Genomic DNA, 16367 nt, shown 5'->3' with positions numbered 1-16367 from the left:
AGTCCACTGGTGGCCAGTATCCAGAATGTTTGAGTTCAGACAAACTTGCCTATGTTAAGTACAAGTGGCACATTCATTCTTTGGTAAACAGCATTTTGCTTCAGGGCCCAAATCTTTTAAATGCTTGCAAAGGCTGGTAATTGTCTGCCTTTGCCTTCAAGTATCTCAGCATTATCTGCAATGAAGAGATTCAGCTACGTCAGCACTCTGAAAAGGAGGGAGGGAGGAAGAGAAAACATGCCGTATTGTATGTAATCTTCTTGAAATGAGAACTCAAACAAGACTTTGGATAACATGTTTGGTGTTGTTTTTTAACATACTGGTAGGAAAAAACCCCAATGATTTGTGTTTTAAAGGGCATAGAATTATTTCAGTCCAAAACACATCAGTCGTCTGAGATGCCAGCATCTTGCTTTTGGAAACCAGAGAAGTCTCTCTCATACCAAGGTTAAACTTGTGCTTACTTACTATTTACATACATGCTACTAGAAAGAACTCATTAAATTTTCTGGGTTTTGTTCCTGTACTGAAACAAATCCCTTATATAGGCAGACTTGTGCTTTCTCAATGTATGAAGCACAACTTCGCACCATAGTACAGGGGTAGTCAACCTTTTTATACCTACCGCCCACTAATGCATCTTTCTTGATGGTAAAATTTCCTTACCGCCCACCAGTGCTCAATAGAAGGAGGAGTCAGCTTGTGCTGCAGAACCCGCTACTGCCCACCTAGAATCCTAAAACACCCACTAGTGGGCGGTAGGGAACAGATTAACAGCCCCTGCTATTGCACATCCATTGAAGGAAAAACACCTTTGCAGGTTTTAGCAGTGTTGATGGCCCTGTGTTAAATATAAGGATGAGAGAGAAACCCATTCTGTTTGCATTTTAATGTGAACAGCCCTGATTCACACTTCCTGAACCAATTTGCAACCTGAAATACAACTGTACTTTGAAATCCATACGTCTTTGAATTTTGGGGTATGAGCAAAAATGGGTGGGGAAAAACGCATATTGGGGAAAAGTGTTCACAAAAATGTATATGTCAGTGCAAATAACACGTTAAAATGCAAAAAAGGGAGAAGTTTGCAAACTGATGCAGAAATGGGGGCAGACTGAGCTTGAGTAGAAAAATGAGAAACTAAGAGGAACTGAAACTGACAGATTCACCCTTCCTTAGATGGATAAGAGGTAGTTAATCAACTGTATGGTGTCAAAGGTGAAAAGCCCAGTGCATCACCTGGCATGATATTATGTAGTAGTTGAGCTTCTTCGTACTTGAACTTTTGACCCAAAGTGAGCCTATGTAACCAGTGCAATACTGTGATTTGAATATACTTAACACCCCTGGTACTAATTACGTTTTTGTGGAAGTCCCATTGACTTGGAACTAACTTAGTTCCAAATACTTAGAACTGCACTCTCCTCTTCCCTTTAGTGGCATACTGACAGTGGAATATCCAGTTACTCTTAGATTTGTTGGGTGTTGTTTTGGCCTAAGTTGGAGTCTTTCATAAAAATGTTCAGGCACTCCATTAACTTGAGCACATGTGTCAAGTTCAAAGGATACAATAGGTTCTTGTACTGCCAATGGCAGTTTCTAGTCTTTCTCATTACCTTTGCCTGATTCCATTACATTCAGAAAAAAATCCCCTTCCTCCCAGCATGCACCTGGGGTTTCAGTATAGGTGATTTGCCAACTTTTGCAAAATGGTTATGTTCATCCCAATTATAGCAAATGCTTCCCAAACACAGCAGACTTTTAAGACCACGTTGCAACCCACAGATTTTGGAAGCTTCTTTCAAGCTCTCTCTTTTTCCAAGTGATTTCTCTGCTTGTCCATGTTTGAGTGCTGTGCCAAATAATAATAATAATCCTGTTTTGTTTTCCAACTGTTCTCTATCAATTAATGAAAAAGGAAATTGTATCCAAAAATTGGCACAGATGACAAATTCTCAAGGATGAGGTGCAAGGTTTATGTTGTGCTTACCTTACTTTTGTGGTGGCCAGGGGGTGTTTGCGAGTGTCCTTTCTTTCATTCTACCAATCATCTCACCAGCAGTCTGCACCCTGCAGCCTTCCTGGGTGCCTGCACTTCAGTTAAAGTTCAGCAGGGAGAACATCATTAGGTAAGGCTACAGAGAGATGGGTGAATGTTTACTGGAAAGGAAAGGAACACATTTAATATTTTATTCTTCTGCAAACTGGAAGTTGTTGTGAAGCTTCAAAGCTTCCTCCGCCTTCACAGATGGATGATTTCACTTTATCACGTTTTTCATTCAGCTGCTCCTGCTCCTGCTTCAGAAGTCTGTTTGGCCTCCACTTCTGATGCCAGAAGTTCACTCACATGAGATCACACTAAGAAGTTAATATAATGTTTTACTGCCACACAGAAATACCTAACTAGCTTCCCTCTCATTCTGCTCTTGGCTTCACACCCCTCCTCCAGGGATCATTTCTAAACTCTCTTTCTTAAGTTCCTTATAAGAAAGCATCTCTAAATTACAGCAATCACATTTCAATCTGCCTTTCTTCATACATTATATATGCGCTTACAGCAAATGTGTGGGACAATGGTAGGCTCTAGTCCCTGATGTACATGCTTTCACAGTACTTATGAAAAGACATCTGTGTCTGTTCGGAGGGTTCCTTTCTAGATGTCCGTAAAACTTGAAAAATCTGTGAAGAGTCATCTTTGTACACAGTGGTATTCAGAGACCGTTTCAGACGATGCAAAAATGAACGCGTGTACATGTGGCCACCCTCTTCTGATGTCTTCATTATATGTGAACAGGGTTTATTAGAAGCTGCTTGGTGCCTACCAGCAGGTGGGTCTGTTGGAAGTTTGGGTGCAACTCAGCTTGCAGAAAGGGTGAGGGATCAAGTAGTGGTGTCCAAACCTTTTTCAAAGAGGGCCAGATTTGATGAAGTGAAGGGCCGTGAGGGCCGACCAAAGGGCCAACCAAAGTTGTTGACCTTTTTTTAGATTGAAGTTGTTGAGCGGATTAAACCGACCAGTGGGCCAGATTAGGCCCCCAAAACAGACTTTGGACATGCCTGAAGGGGACCTCTGGATTCCTATACTATCCATGTGCCTTACCAGCAGCATAAGGTAGTGGAGAGATCAGCATTGTGGTGACACACTGCCAGGAGTACCAGACTGGCTCCACTGCTGTGTTCATCCCATCCCATCTGGTGGAAAACTTCTGGGACTTATATCTCACTGATTCCAAGGATATTTGACATTTACCAAAAGAAAATGCTATATTTTGTTTTCATCTCATTTTGTGAGGAGCCCTGCGTAAGCTCCTCCTGCATCTTATTGCCTGTTCCACCAGTTCTTCCTCTTTCAGGCTGGTCCGGGGAGCTCACAGCAATTTCTCACTGCTAAATGTGTTTTCTGTTTACATTTCTTTTACACTTTCCTAAGGACTTCTCACCCTCTCCCACAGGCTTCGACAGAATATCATATATTCTTATCTTTCCTTACAATCTCATAGCAACTCTGTGTGTGAGAGGCGGTGGATAGGGATATGAATTTGAGTCTTTTTCATCCAAAGCACACTAGCTTCTGACTTTAGGGCTCAATCTATGATAGTCACCCATAGAAATTCACATTTCCTCTCCTATCCTCTCAAGGTTTCTTGAGCCAATGTCTTGTTCATATTTGACTTGCTGCTGCTACATTATTGTCTGTGTACTGTTCTCTGCACCTGTAATTCCCAGCAAAGTAGACATAAGATTTAGCTACATTCTGACATGAAGCAAGTCACTGTAGTCTTTTTACGCAGGAATTATCAGGTGTAAAAGTGACATCAAGATAACAACAGTCAATGAATCACACAAGCTAAACTGGTTGCAAAATACACTGAACATTTCCTCCAAGCAAATTTTCTGACACCATTTTTAAAGGGAAAAAAAGATGACTCCTATTGTGTCCTTTCATAGGTTTGACTGAGAGTCCATATTTCTCCATATTAGCTGGAAGATGTTGAGCAAAGCACAAACTGCCAAAGGATTTCACAGGAATAGGAGAGCATTTATTAAAGATATATTTATATAGATAGCTGGATTGTGTAGTGACCTCAGCCTGACTACAAGGTGGAGGGAAAGTCTTTTTACCACAAATTTAGGGACTCACTTCCCATGTCATTTTTGCTGTTCTGCTTTAAAACTGTCTTAAGTGAATTCTTAGCTGGGTGTTGGTGGTTTCCCCTCTGATGCATTTTTTGCATAATCAGTGTCCATCTGTTTCCTTCCCATATCTTCTCTCAAAAGCAGATTTTAATTGCAAAAATAGGGTGGCATATTTAATACATGGGACAATTCAATATTTATCTAGTGCATCATCCATCTCTGTTTCAATTTCACTGCAGAAAACAGCAGTGGGTCCACCTAGTTTTCCTTCAGATGTCATCAATCAAGAGTGACAAAGGTTGAATTCCTGTGGCTTACCAGTAGTGAGGTTTGATGGAGCAGTGCATCCACCACCACACCCAAAGCCTTGCACCAACCAGGGCAGGACAGGGGGGAGAATCCCATTTACTAGCACCCAGGTTTGCACAGTGAAGAGATTGGGCCCGCTGCTGTCATATGACATCAGCAGGGTCAGTTCAGAATTCAGCAGATCCTCTGCTTCCCCATCCCCGCTCCCAAAATTCCCTATTCCAGGTTTTTTCACAGGCTCCAATAGTGGGGATTCTGCCAGCACTAGCTTCCGTATATATTTTTGAGCAGACACACTGCTTCTCTGCTAAATATGTAGCTCTACTGCCAGCAGAAGCTTGCAGAACTGGACAGGACTGGGGGGAAACCCCCCATCAAAGTTCTGGGAGGGAATCTTCCATTTTATTATATGTAAACCAGATGTTTTTCAAATCACAATGGCAAGGGGATTATCTTACAGTGGCTAAAATGTGCTTGCGGTACACTTTCAGTGGTTATGTTGAATTTTATGTAGCATGTGTCCTTCTAGTCACAGAGCAATGTTCACTTTATTCTTCAGTATCCAACTACCTAATATTCCAATTTCAAACTGCATGAATTCAACATGCTTAGGATAGGGGTAGAACTAACATTTTAAAGATATGCTTTACAGCATACGAGGAAGACCTTATTATTACCTTGTAAATCAAGGCTGAACCTGAAGGGAGTTTCATACTCTTTGCTTGATATGATTCCCCCCTCCCTTCAAGGTGACCTCGCCTGTTAAACTCTGGAGGTTGTATTTGATATAACATTTACTTTTTCTAAGTCAATAAAATGAACCAGGATGTCTTTAGATCATCAGAGGTCTGCTTATTACCAAAAGGTTTTTTTTAATCATGATCTATACTGGAATTTGAAAGAATCTGGTTGCATTTCATTTGGTGTCCTGGATAAGGGTTTGTGGGATGATAATCTGCTGTGTGCGGAGAATGCCCCCAGATGAAGTTCTCTTTATTAGTTTGTATTTCTTTTTTTCCCCCTGAGCTCTGGGGATGAGATCATGAAAGTGTAAATGGCTGTTATGTTCAAAGGCACCTTTTATACCAGGAAAGTTTCTAACTGACAACCTGTATTATTTAACTGTTACCATCCTAATTAGTTCACATCAAGGTCAATGTTTTGTAGCAAAATGAACTAACTACAAACTCCACAAAGGGAGTTTTCCTTCACATTAAAGCTGTAGAAGTTAAACAGGAGAGGGCCACTGAAGATATGAAAGGCGAGATTGATAGGAACTCTATTTGTCTGCAAGCTACAAAACTTTAATATTGTGTAATTAGTTTGCATCTTCAGGAGTAACTTTTCAGACACCTGAGGCAATGTTGTTACAGTTATCACACTTCTCGTGTCTGAAGAGATTATTCACATCCACCTCTGCTGTTCTGTCTTTCTTAAGGTAATTAAGACCTTGTGGGATTTTAACCTTCCGCCAAATACTCTCAAAATATGTGCTCCACACTGTGATATGAATTTAACTAGGCTACTTGCCTTCATGTGTTTTGTACAAATTTCTCAGTCCATTAGCCCTTATCTTACAGCAAGGATAGCGAAACCCAGTAGCCTTCCAGATGCTTTGGACTCCAATTCCCATCAGTCCCAGCCAACATGGCCAATGGCCATGGGTGAGGGGAGTTGTAGTCCAGCAACTATAACTAGAGGGCCATAGATTCCCAATCACTATTATACCAGATCAGGTTGCTAGGCTGGTGGCAACAGCAAGTCCTTCTGAGTTCAATGGGGCTTACTCTGAGGTAAATTAGTATAATAGCATTGCAGCTTTAATAAAGCAACCAAAAAGATCAGGAGGACATCCTTCTCTATGTGGAAAGACTAAAGAAGAGGACAATATGGAGCTTACACCTTGATAAGCCTTGGAATTGGAGTAAAAAACAAAGCTGATCATACAGGCCTGTTATAAGGTGGGCTCTGGCCAAATGATGCTATTATATGGATGTACTAGGAATTCCACAATATGTAGTGGTGGCTATCAACTTAGATGGCATTATAAGGGTATCAGACACATTTATGTAGGATAATGCTATCAATGGCTGTTAGTCATTTTGCCACCAGGATCAGTTGCTGGAAATCACAAGTGGGAGAGCACTGTTGTGCTCATGTACTGCTTTTGGGCTTCCTACAGGCATCTAGTTGACCTCTGTGGGAACAGAATGCTGAATTAGATCGGCGTTTTGGCAGGACTCTTTTTACATTTCCATGTTCACTTCTACAAATTCCAATAAAGCCATCGGAGCTTTGTGATCTTAAAAAAAGCTACCATTAAGAACATCCAAACACTTGCAAGACTCGCAGGAAAAGGCAACACAGCAGTTATGGTCGACTCTTTAGGACCTGAGACCTTGACGCCACCCTTGATGCAATTTAAGGTGGACTAATTTCAGTTTCCTGTGAAAGTTGTTTCAAAAGCCCAAGCTTCTCCAGAACTTCTCAAATGGTTTTAATGCCTCAGTAAAACCACAGAAGCTCTAAAATAAAAGCAAACATTAGGGCATGAGGTCACAGCTTAAAGGTACCAGTGCCTTTTAAAAGAGCCTAAGTAACTTTGGCAAAGATATTGAAACCTGATGTGCCACATTACACTGCGTAATTTTCAGTTATATGAGGCATTGCAGCAAAAGGGTTGTGTGAGGTAATCTTGGCGCTGCCACACATGCTAAATGTGTTAAAAGCCAACCATGTCTGCTGAAATTCATATAAATGAATTGGTTACCTGCTGTGATTTCTGCAGGACATAGAAGCATTACCCCACTTTTGGCAGAGCTTCAGGGTTGCAAAGGCCAGCTCTTCCATACTGCAATATTGAGGGCTCGTCCACAAGTCCGCTTCTAGAAAGCATGGGTCTGAGTGGTTTCCCCCTTGACTTTCTCCTTTGCCAGGGAAAACTCACTCTTTAGCTCTAAATCAGAACACACAGCAAACCATGGGGAATCTGATGGTTGTTTGCTCCGGTTGAGTGCTAAAGAGTGGTTTTCCCTGGGAGAAAGCAGCGGGACAAGAAGAAGTATGGATAAGCCCTGAGCTGATTAAGCTATTCCATGACAAAATACAGAGATGTTCTGATTTAGGAGTCTAGGTGTGCTTAGGATGCTGCAGGTGTAGACCCAGAGTTGCAGCCAGGCCAGTAAAGCTAAGCCTTTGGGTTGCCTTAGAAAGGATCCCCATTTATTGTAGTGGCACCTACTCTTTGGAGTTCCTTCTTACTACACATTACACAGCAGCCATCTATGCTGCTTTCTTGTGGCAACTGAAAACCTTCCTCTTCCAGCAAGCCTCTTATGTAGAGATCTTCCCCAGTCCTCATCTGTATTGGAGTTGGTTTAATAATAATAATAATGATAATAATGATAATAATAATAATAATAATAATAATAATAATAATAATAATAATAATAATAATAATAATAATTTATTATTTGTACCCTGCCCATCTGGCTGGGTTTCCCCAGCCACTCTGGGCAGCTTCCAACAAAGATTAAAAATACATCAAAATGTCACACATTAAAAACTTCCCTGAACAGGGCTGCCTTCAGATGTCTTCTAAATGTCAGGTAGTTGTTTATCTCTTTGACATCTGATGGGAGGGCATTCCACAGGGTGGGCGCCACTACTGAGAAGGCCCTCTGCCTAGTTCCCTGTAGCTTTGCTTCTCACAGTGAGGGAACTGCCAGAAGGCCCTTGGCACTGGACCTCAGCATCCAGGCAGAACGATGGGGGTGGAGACGCTCCTTCAGGTATATGGACAGAGGCCGTTTAGGCCGTTTATATATTTTCAGATGTTTTCATTATTTTGCTGTATGTGTTTTCCACCCTGGGCTTCTATGGGAAGAAGGGTGGGATATTCTAATTAATTAATAACTACAGTAGGGACGTGGGTGGCGCTGTGCGTTAAACTGCAGAGCCTAGGACTTGCCGATCAGAAGGTCGGTGATTCGAACCCCGCGACAGGGTGAGCTCCCGTTGCTTCCCTGCTTCTGCCAACCTAGCAGTTCGAAAGCACGTCAAAGTGCAAGTAGATAAATAGCCTTCCTCTGGCAGGAAGGTAAACGGCATTTCTGTGCGCTGCTCTGGTTTCGCCAGAAGTGGCTTAGTCATGCTGGCCACATGACCTGGAAGCTGTACGCTAGCTCCCTCAGCCAATAAAGCGAGATGAGCACCACAACCCCAAAGTCGATCATGACTGGACCTAAAGGTCAGGGGTCCCTTTACCTTACAGTAGTAGTATTCTATATCCTCTGATCTATCCCTCTCACTGCCACTATGCCACATTTTGGCTTCTTTCATCCCTCTCTCCCTGGTGGATAATTCCACTGGCAAAGCATAGGACTCTAATAATAATAATAATAATAATACATTTTATTTATATCCCGCCCTCCCCAGCCGAAGCCGGGCTCAGGGCAGCTAACAACAATAATCTCGGGGTCATGGGTTTGAGCCCCAGGTTGGGCAAAAAGGTTCCTACATTGCAGGGGGCTGGACTAGATGATGCTCATGATCCCATCCAGCTTTACAGTTCTGTGATTCACAGTTGCAGGTGACTTTCCTCTGTTATTCTTAGTATGAACCAGGCAGTGGCATTTAACAACAGAAACAGCAGCCAGCTACTTTTCACTTGGGCATTGGAGGAGTTACAGAAGTATCTGTTTCATGCTTCCTGCTTCAGAACTGGCAAGGTGGGTGGCTCAGAGGTTGAGGCACGATAGGGAAGGCAGAGTGAAAAGGGTGGTGGCTGGCAGAGGGCTACTTTGCCCTCGATAGAAGCCAGTGTCCTAGTGATGCAGAAATAAGAAGACATTCGCTGCTAGGATTCTCCATTCAAAGAAACAGCCACCAGTGAAGTGTTCATAAGCCGTAGATTGCCGTGCCCCACTCCCCACAACCCCTTTGTAATTCTCATTGGGATGCATTGTGGGATGTGAAACTCCAAAGCAGGGATTTCCACGATACGTTATACTGAGGGAAAGCATCTTCCATAATGAAAGAGCTGGCGATGGAATTTTACAGTGTGCTCTGTATTTTTCCAGCTCTGAAAAGGTAAGAGAATACTTGTGTTGTTGTACGCCTGCAGCACCTAGCAATGAAGTTGTCCTTTGGTAAGCCCCAACTTCTTCAAAGCCCTGAGTAATCCGGCTACTGGAAAATGACACAGCTTTTCAAAGAGAGGCATTAGGCAAGGATTCAGCCTTGATTTTGTTATTCATATGGGAGGGTGGTGTGGAAAAAGAAGAGTAGCCAGCTGGAACTGGTATTTGGAATCGGTGTCTAAGCGTAGCACCACCAAAACCCCCTGTAAATGAGTTCAGATTCTGAGTGGGGGACCCCACCATTCAAAGGCATTAAAGTGCCAAGTTGATTTTGCTTGATATTTCCGATGCAACCTAACACAGAGATGACTGCTTTGGTGTGAATGCTAGTTGTGCTCATAATCACCTTTAGAAACATATATTTAAGTTTAGAAAGTTGACCAAAGATATCATTTAGCTTAGGAGGAAAAAGTAGAGCCAAGTAGGTTATTTTTGTTTAAAAAGAAGCTAAGCCACTCACTCCAATTGCAGAGAGAGAGGTCAAATAGTAAGAGACCTAGAAGCTGGGAAAATCTGATTAGGTTGATGCCAGCAAACAATTGAGGAAAATAATGAGGTACCCACATTTTTTTCATTCTCATACTTCAAACAATTTGAAAGCAATTGACAAGTTAATAAAGAAACTTGTTTTCATAAGGCGTGTGGCAGAATGGAGTTTGGCAGACATTTCTGCTGCTTTAAATGATGAAAACAGTTCTTTAATTTTCCTGGATCGTATGGTAGCAACACTTGACTCATGTTATCAAGGGATTCAAATTGACACAGATATGTGGCTAATTAATTGCTAACCACTTATATCATCTTTTCTCCCTGATCCTTTTGTTGCAAGTTCTTTTTATTTTTTAAGTTAGCATTCAGGAGAGAGAGAGAAAGTGGACGTGGGTTTCAAATTTGTTGGCCCAAATCTCTCTGCCCAAAGGTATCCGTCATCTTGCCAGTTACTGGCATATCTACAGTGCTGACTCACATCCTGCTGCTCCCTTTTTAGAAATACTTCCAGCAACAGGCTTTATCACTGTGAGATTCAGCCTCTATAAATGCCACATACCTAGACCGAGAGGGCACTGTCTGGCTCATGGCATAATGATGACCCTGTTCCAAAGGCAGCTCTCTGTGAAACAGCCTCACCACCGCTAACACCTTTTCTTTCCAAACATGACCTGTCCGCCAGTAAATCATTGCACAACCACAGCAAAAGGTGGAGGGAAGGTGCTGGTAGGCTGGTTAAAGACAACCCCTGTTGTAATCCAACAGGTAACATTTAGATTAAAATGCTACATGTTTGATCACAAGCCTACTTGAAAATTTCACATGCCCCGTTGTCAGCCAAACATTTGTTGCAATCTGGTGTTCTGAGCTCTAGGAGATTCCACATGATGCGCCCTTAGCATCCTACGTGAATCTCTGTGAGCACCATTGATGTCTCAGCCTGCTCAGCAGCAGCTAATGCCTTGAATTACAAGTTGCAGGATCTGATGGGAGGTATGAGAAACTGCCCCCTTTGTGGAGGCAGATTAAAGCCTAATGTGGTACAGAGCAGACATACAGTGCACTCTAAAAGTTGTGACACTGTGCAGGTTCTGCTGTGCCGAAGGATATTGATTATGTAGCGTTTTGGTGCCAACTGAACATTCTCTGGCACTTAGAAGATTGGGCAAGAAGCTTTCTACTGCCACCTACAGGCCAACATAAAAGGAATAAGCAGTCGACTACTTGGAAGAAAACCTTCCATCCCGTTACAGCTCTGATCTTCTGCCATGCCACATGCTGATGGTTAGAAAAATACTGAGTACATGAGAGGCAGCACATAGTGGAGTTTCTTTACCTTACTTACAGAGCCCTTTTAAGTCGATTATATGAAACTATTAAATATCATGCAACATATGCACTACTTAATTATGGGGTTTTTTTAAAAAATAAATAAAGAAGCCCAACACAACATTTTGGGGTCAATAAAACGTGATGGGGCATGAATGGTGGTACAGTGCTTTGTATCTAACAGCTTGTTCAGCGTGAGGCTGGAGGCCGAGAACTTGTGTCTAACTAAACACAGTGCAAATTATTTGTACTCTTTAATTCTCACCCTAAAGTGTTTTATTGCAATAATTAACTGTTTACATATACTTTCTCACACTATGAAAGGCAGAAATGGATAGCACTTGTGACTTTGAATAAGACCAAGAGACTTTTACCTAGGCTGCCGGTTGGTACAAATCAGCAACTCTGAGGGTTTTCAAGAGGATCCCACACATTGCTGCTTTTAAACTTTTCTGTAAACCTGCCTGACTACAAGACCAGAGTTGTCCCATTATTTTCATTGCACTTAAACTGATGAAATTTTGTAAGATTTGTTACTTTTACATCTAATACCCCCTTGCATTTGATGAGGTTGCTGCAACAGAGCAAGACGTGATCTTCTCATTTGACTCGGTAAAAGAAAACCGATGTTGTTTTGATGCTGATGACAAAGCTTCTTAGCAGTGATTGGCTCAGCCTCCTGCCTGTTACACAGGGACTGGGCAAACAGAAAGGTCAATGGCACTGTTGGCTAAACTGTTCCAATCCTGAGCAGGGAGCATAGGTGGAAGAAGATGCTAAAAAATGATGGGCAAAAGGATCTGGGACCTAGAAACATGTGCCATGGAGAGGAAATTCTCTTATGGAACAGGACAAAACAGCTAGCACTCAGCCAGCAAAAAGAAAGCTGAAAGAGAGACTAGGTATGCAAAGTGCATATTGTCAGGAGCTGTAAGATGGGAAGGCAGAATTTCAGCCTTGTTATGGAATTTGATATTTGCACATTCCAACACAAACAGACCTGATCTGCATCTCCCATTGTAATGTGGGAGTCTGCACTTCCTTACCCACCAGCCTTCACACTTCCTGAATGGTCCAACACAGTTTTCAGCTGTAAAAACCCAAATAAAATATGTTTTAAAATAAAAAAAAAATTTCCTTCCAGTAGCACCTTAAAGACCAACTAAGTTAGTTCTTGGTATGAGCTTTCGTGTGCATGCACACTTCTTCAGATACACTGAAACAGAAGAAGTGTGCATGCACACGAAAGTTCATACCAAGAACTAACGTAGTTGGTCTTTAAGGTGCTACTGGAAGGGGGGGGGGGATTTTGTTTTGACTATGGCAGACCAACACGGCTACCTATCTGTAACTGGAACTATGTTTTAAAATGTTTATTTTGAGGGGCCAATACTTTGCAAAAATATATTTAAAAGTTGTGGGGTTTTTTGTGGTTTGAGAGGCAGTAATGGGATGAATTAACATATGCAAAAGTGGGCACAGGCCAGAAATAGACTGATTTGCTCATCCCTAGCTGAAGTTTCCATACTGATCTGAAATCACCAACCAAATCTTTAGCAGTAGGCATCTGGTCTTTCATTCTCTTTGAAAGCAAAGCTCCTACTTTAAAAAAAAAGCCACCTCTCTTATATGCAACATTACTCTGGCATGGACTTGAGATGATTCTCAGTTGTTCTGGCCCTATCTGCTAGCAGAAGACATTTCACAAAACCAACTTGTTTACCTTAATCTGCCTCTCCTCCTGCTCCTGAATACATTTACAGTGTAGTCACAAAGCTGGATGGAGCACAAAGCCAGGACAGGCCTCTTTGATTTGGGTTGCTCAAAGGACAGGCGTTTGTCATCACTCTGAGTGGTGCAGAAGCACTAGCAAATGCAGACCACAGAGTCATCGCTCAGCTGTCATTGCAGCTTCAGCTTCTGCAAGCCAGACATCTAGAGACAGAACAGTGTTTGATATCTGTCCAAGTAGGTTCTGTTTCCACTTGATGTGATTTGTAAGGATACTACCCAAATTCCTGAATTCACAGGACTGAAATAAATTGCCAAATGTCTCATTATTAAACTATGTGATGCAGCGCCATCAATAATGGCCCTCTTACTGGCATAGCATTCCCCTTTAAAAAATCATGAATTATTTTATTTTATTTTTGGCACGATCCTTGTGGTTCTATTATGATTCTAGTGTGGTGGTTGTGTTATGATTGAGGGCATGCGCAGCTTATTTGGGGAACTAACTGATAACTTCAAAATAATTAAGAATAAGTATAATTGTAGAGGATAGTGGAGAAAGAACACAGCTCTGATTAATGACTTGCTACTGTCCCTGTTCTAGAACATGGGTGGCGCTGTGGGTTAAACCACAGAGCCTAGGGCTTGCCGATCAGAAGGTCGGTGGATCGAATCCCCGCGACGGGGTGAGCTCCCATTGCTCAGTCCCTGGTCCTGCCAACCTAGCAGTTTGAAAGCACGTCAAAGTACAAGTAGATAAATAGGTACCACTCTGGCAGGAAGGTAAATGGTGTTTCCGTGCACTTCTCTTGTTCTCCAGAAGCAGCTTAGTCATGCTGGCCACATGACCCGGAAGCTGTGTGCCAGCTCCCTCAGCCAGTAAAGCGAGATGAGCGCCACAACCCCAGAGTCATCTGCGACTGGACCTAAAAGTCAGGGGTCCCTTTACCTTTACTGTCCCTGTTACATTTATTTCAATAGTACAGAAAGTTTAGTGCCAGAAATGCCTTCTCCTCCTCAAACTTCCATGCATCTCTGCCCTAGTCGGGCTGGCGTAAGCCACTTCTTCCTTCCTCTGGTCTCTCTCAATTTGAGCTATACCTGTTACGCAGACAACTGACAACTGCACACAATTTGCAGTTGTTGGAGGAAACAGAAGCAATGTCAGGGGCCAAGCCGAAAGCACAACCACACTCCCAATACAACGCAGCAGTAGCTTACACACAAGTAATGCATGCATAGAGCTGTATCTTGCCCCCTGGTCAACGTGTAGAGGTTTGTGCTTGAGTAGAGAGTTGTTTGTAGGCCTCGGTACGCATAGCAGAACACAACTTTTGGGTCTGAACCTAAACTATTTAATATGAAATGCTGAGCTACTTTGAAAAGGAACATGTTTGCACACTGATACTTGAATCTTTGGAACCTCTGTCATGTCCCCGCTCAAGATCACCAGTGTGCAATATAAAAAAAAAGTTTCACAGGAGAAAAAATTAGCTGATCCCAAAACAGCTAAGTGTGCAAAGAATATGAATTGAAATAAACAGTTCCCCTGCAGGCTTCCTGATGAAAGGGAATACTAGATATTTTTTTTAAATGGTTGCTTATACTGCATAAATTTTTAAGTCAGATTTCAGTCTTGTGTGGTGTACTCTTCCCCGCCCCCCACATGAACAAAAGTGCATACTTGGCACCTTTGGACAGGGCATAGCTAAGCTGCATGCTATGTGATCATGAGTCTGAACTCTTGCTTTAGAAAATAAGAAGTGCCTTGCTGGACCATATCATATCTCAGCAATCAGCAGGCATATTCTTTACAAGAATCTCAACAGCCAGCTGGTGCTACTTGGTCCACCAGAAACTGAGCAGTATTCCACCTTTGCTTTAAGGAACAACATCTGATCATTGTACAGGAGCATAAAAATAACCACTCTTAATACCTTTTCCTCCTCATGCCAGATACAAGGCAACTTCAGCCATCTCCTCCGTGGCCTTACGATCCATCCTATCAGTATCTGGGATCAATTGCAACTCCTTCGGTTCATCCAGCAACCCCAATTTCACCTGGAAGGGCGAGTGGAATGACCTCTCTCTCTGCAGAACTCTCAAGCCGACTGACAAGTAAGTTTCAGGAAGCATTTTTTTAAAGCAACAACAACCCCAACCTGCTACACTCAGGTTTATTAAGGTGTGAGCAGGCCCCGACTACTCACCTCACCACTACCTGACCCCTCCCCCTCTCCATCCCAGGTACACAACAGTGACTCACCTGAAGGGAAGTCAGGTGAGCCGTCATCCACTACAGCAGGCAGCGGGGAGCTAGTACACATAGCCTTGCTCCTTCCTCTACATATTCTGAGAATACAGGGAGATAAACCTCTGAGCGGGGCTTATGTCACAAACCAATATGGCAGTATATTAACCTACAGGCGTAAGTCAAAAATGCAGAAATGGAAGCAAGCTCCATTGACTTCACGGTGGCTTTCTCATAGCTCATGTAACCAGTGTACCATTGTTCTGGCTCTGCCTCAATGAAAGCAGCTGTGAACCTTTCAAACAATGCCCAGAGATAGTGGACAAATTAAGGGTTTCTAAGGTTCAGTTTTAGGATTTGACCCCATTCTGTTTAATCAGAATGGTGTCTAGCTGCAGCCTATGACAGATGAATGGTGAGTTTGTAACATGTTTACAGGTTTATTTTCCTGAGGAGGCTTGGAGTCCGCCAAAGACAGAAGGCTTTAAAAACCTCCTTTGGTTTCCATTTCCTTACTTCTAAGATTTTATATAGATGGGTCTTGCTCTTAAGCGAATGCAGCTGGTTTTCTAATGGGCTTCTGTGCCTGAACTGTTCTTTATATACTTTAAACACCATTTTGTACACTCACATTTTTTATAAAGGCCTCTAACCTTCATATTCCCTCAGCAAATTCACCTTCCCACAGTACGAAAAGGCCTAATTGTTTTTCCTACTGCAGGGAAGACGAAATACAAATTTGAAAGTTATAGGACACTTTTCAGGGTCACGGATTCAAGGAATTACCTTTATATACTCAGTGAACAATAGGAAACAGCTGTCATAACTTTTCTATTGTGTTTTATTTAAAAAATACAAATCAAGTCAAGAAAAATCAACCTAGGAGGAGAAACATGGGCTTTTCTGCTGACATTTGGCAGCACCTCGCATAAAACACCATTCAAGTGGTTTGCAGCGATTGTCTTTTAGCTGCAGTGCAG

At 42.4% G+C, this 16367-nt stretch overlaps 1 protein-coding gene across 3 annotated transcripts in view; it reads left to right on the top strand.

Moving 5' to 3' along the window:
• The window catches only part of RUNX1 (RUNX family transcription factor 1), a 175194-nt gene that overhangs the window by 150359 nt on the left and 8468 nt on the right, over positions 1 to 16367 (top strand). For all 3 annotated transcript variants that reach the window (XM_028727126.2, XM_028727125.2, XM_077927327.1), the window contains one exon: positions 15093 to 15254. In XM_028727126.2, the coding sequence (XP_028582959.1) occupies positions 15093 to 15254 (162 nt within the window). The remainder of the gene's footprint in view (positions 1 to 15092; positions 15255 to 16367) is intronic.

This window comes from Podarcis muralis, chromosome 4 (assembly GCF_964188315.1).
Source record: "Podarcis muralis chromosome 4, rPodMur119.hap1.1, whole genome shotgun sequence".
Classification (NCBI taxonomy): Eukaryota; Metazoa; Chordata; class Lepidosauria; order Squamata; family Lacertidae; genus Podarcis; species Podarcis muralis.
Note: the sequence above shows the minus strand (reverse complement) of the source record. Positions and strands in the feature narration are given on the sequence as shown.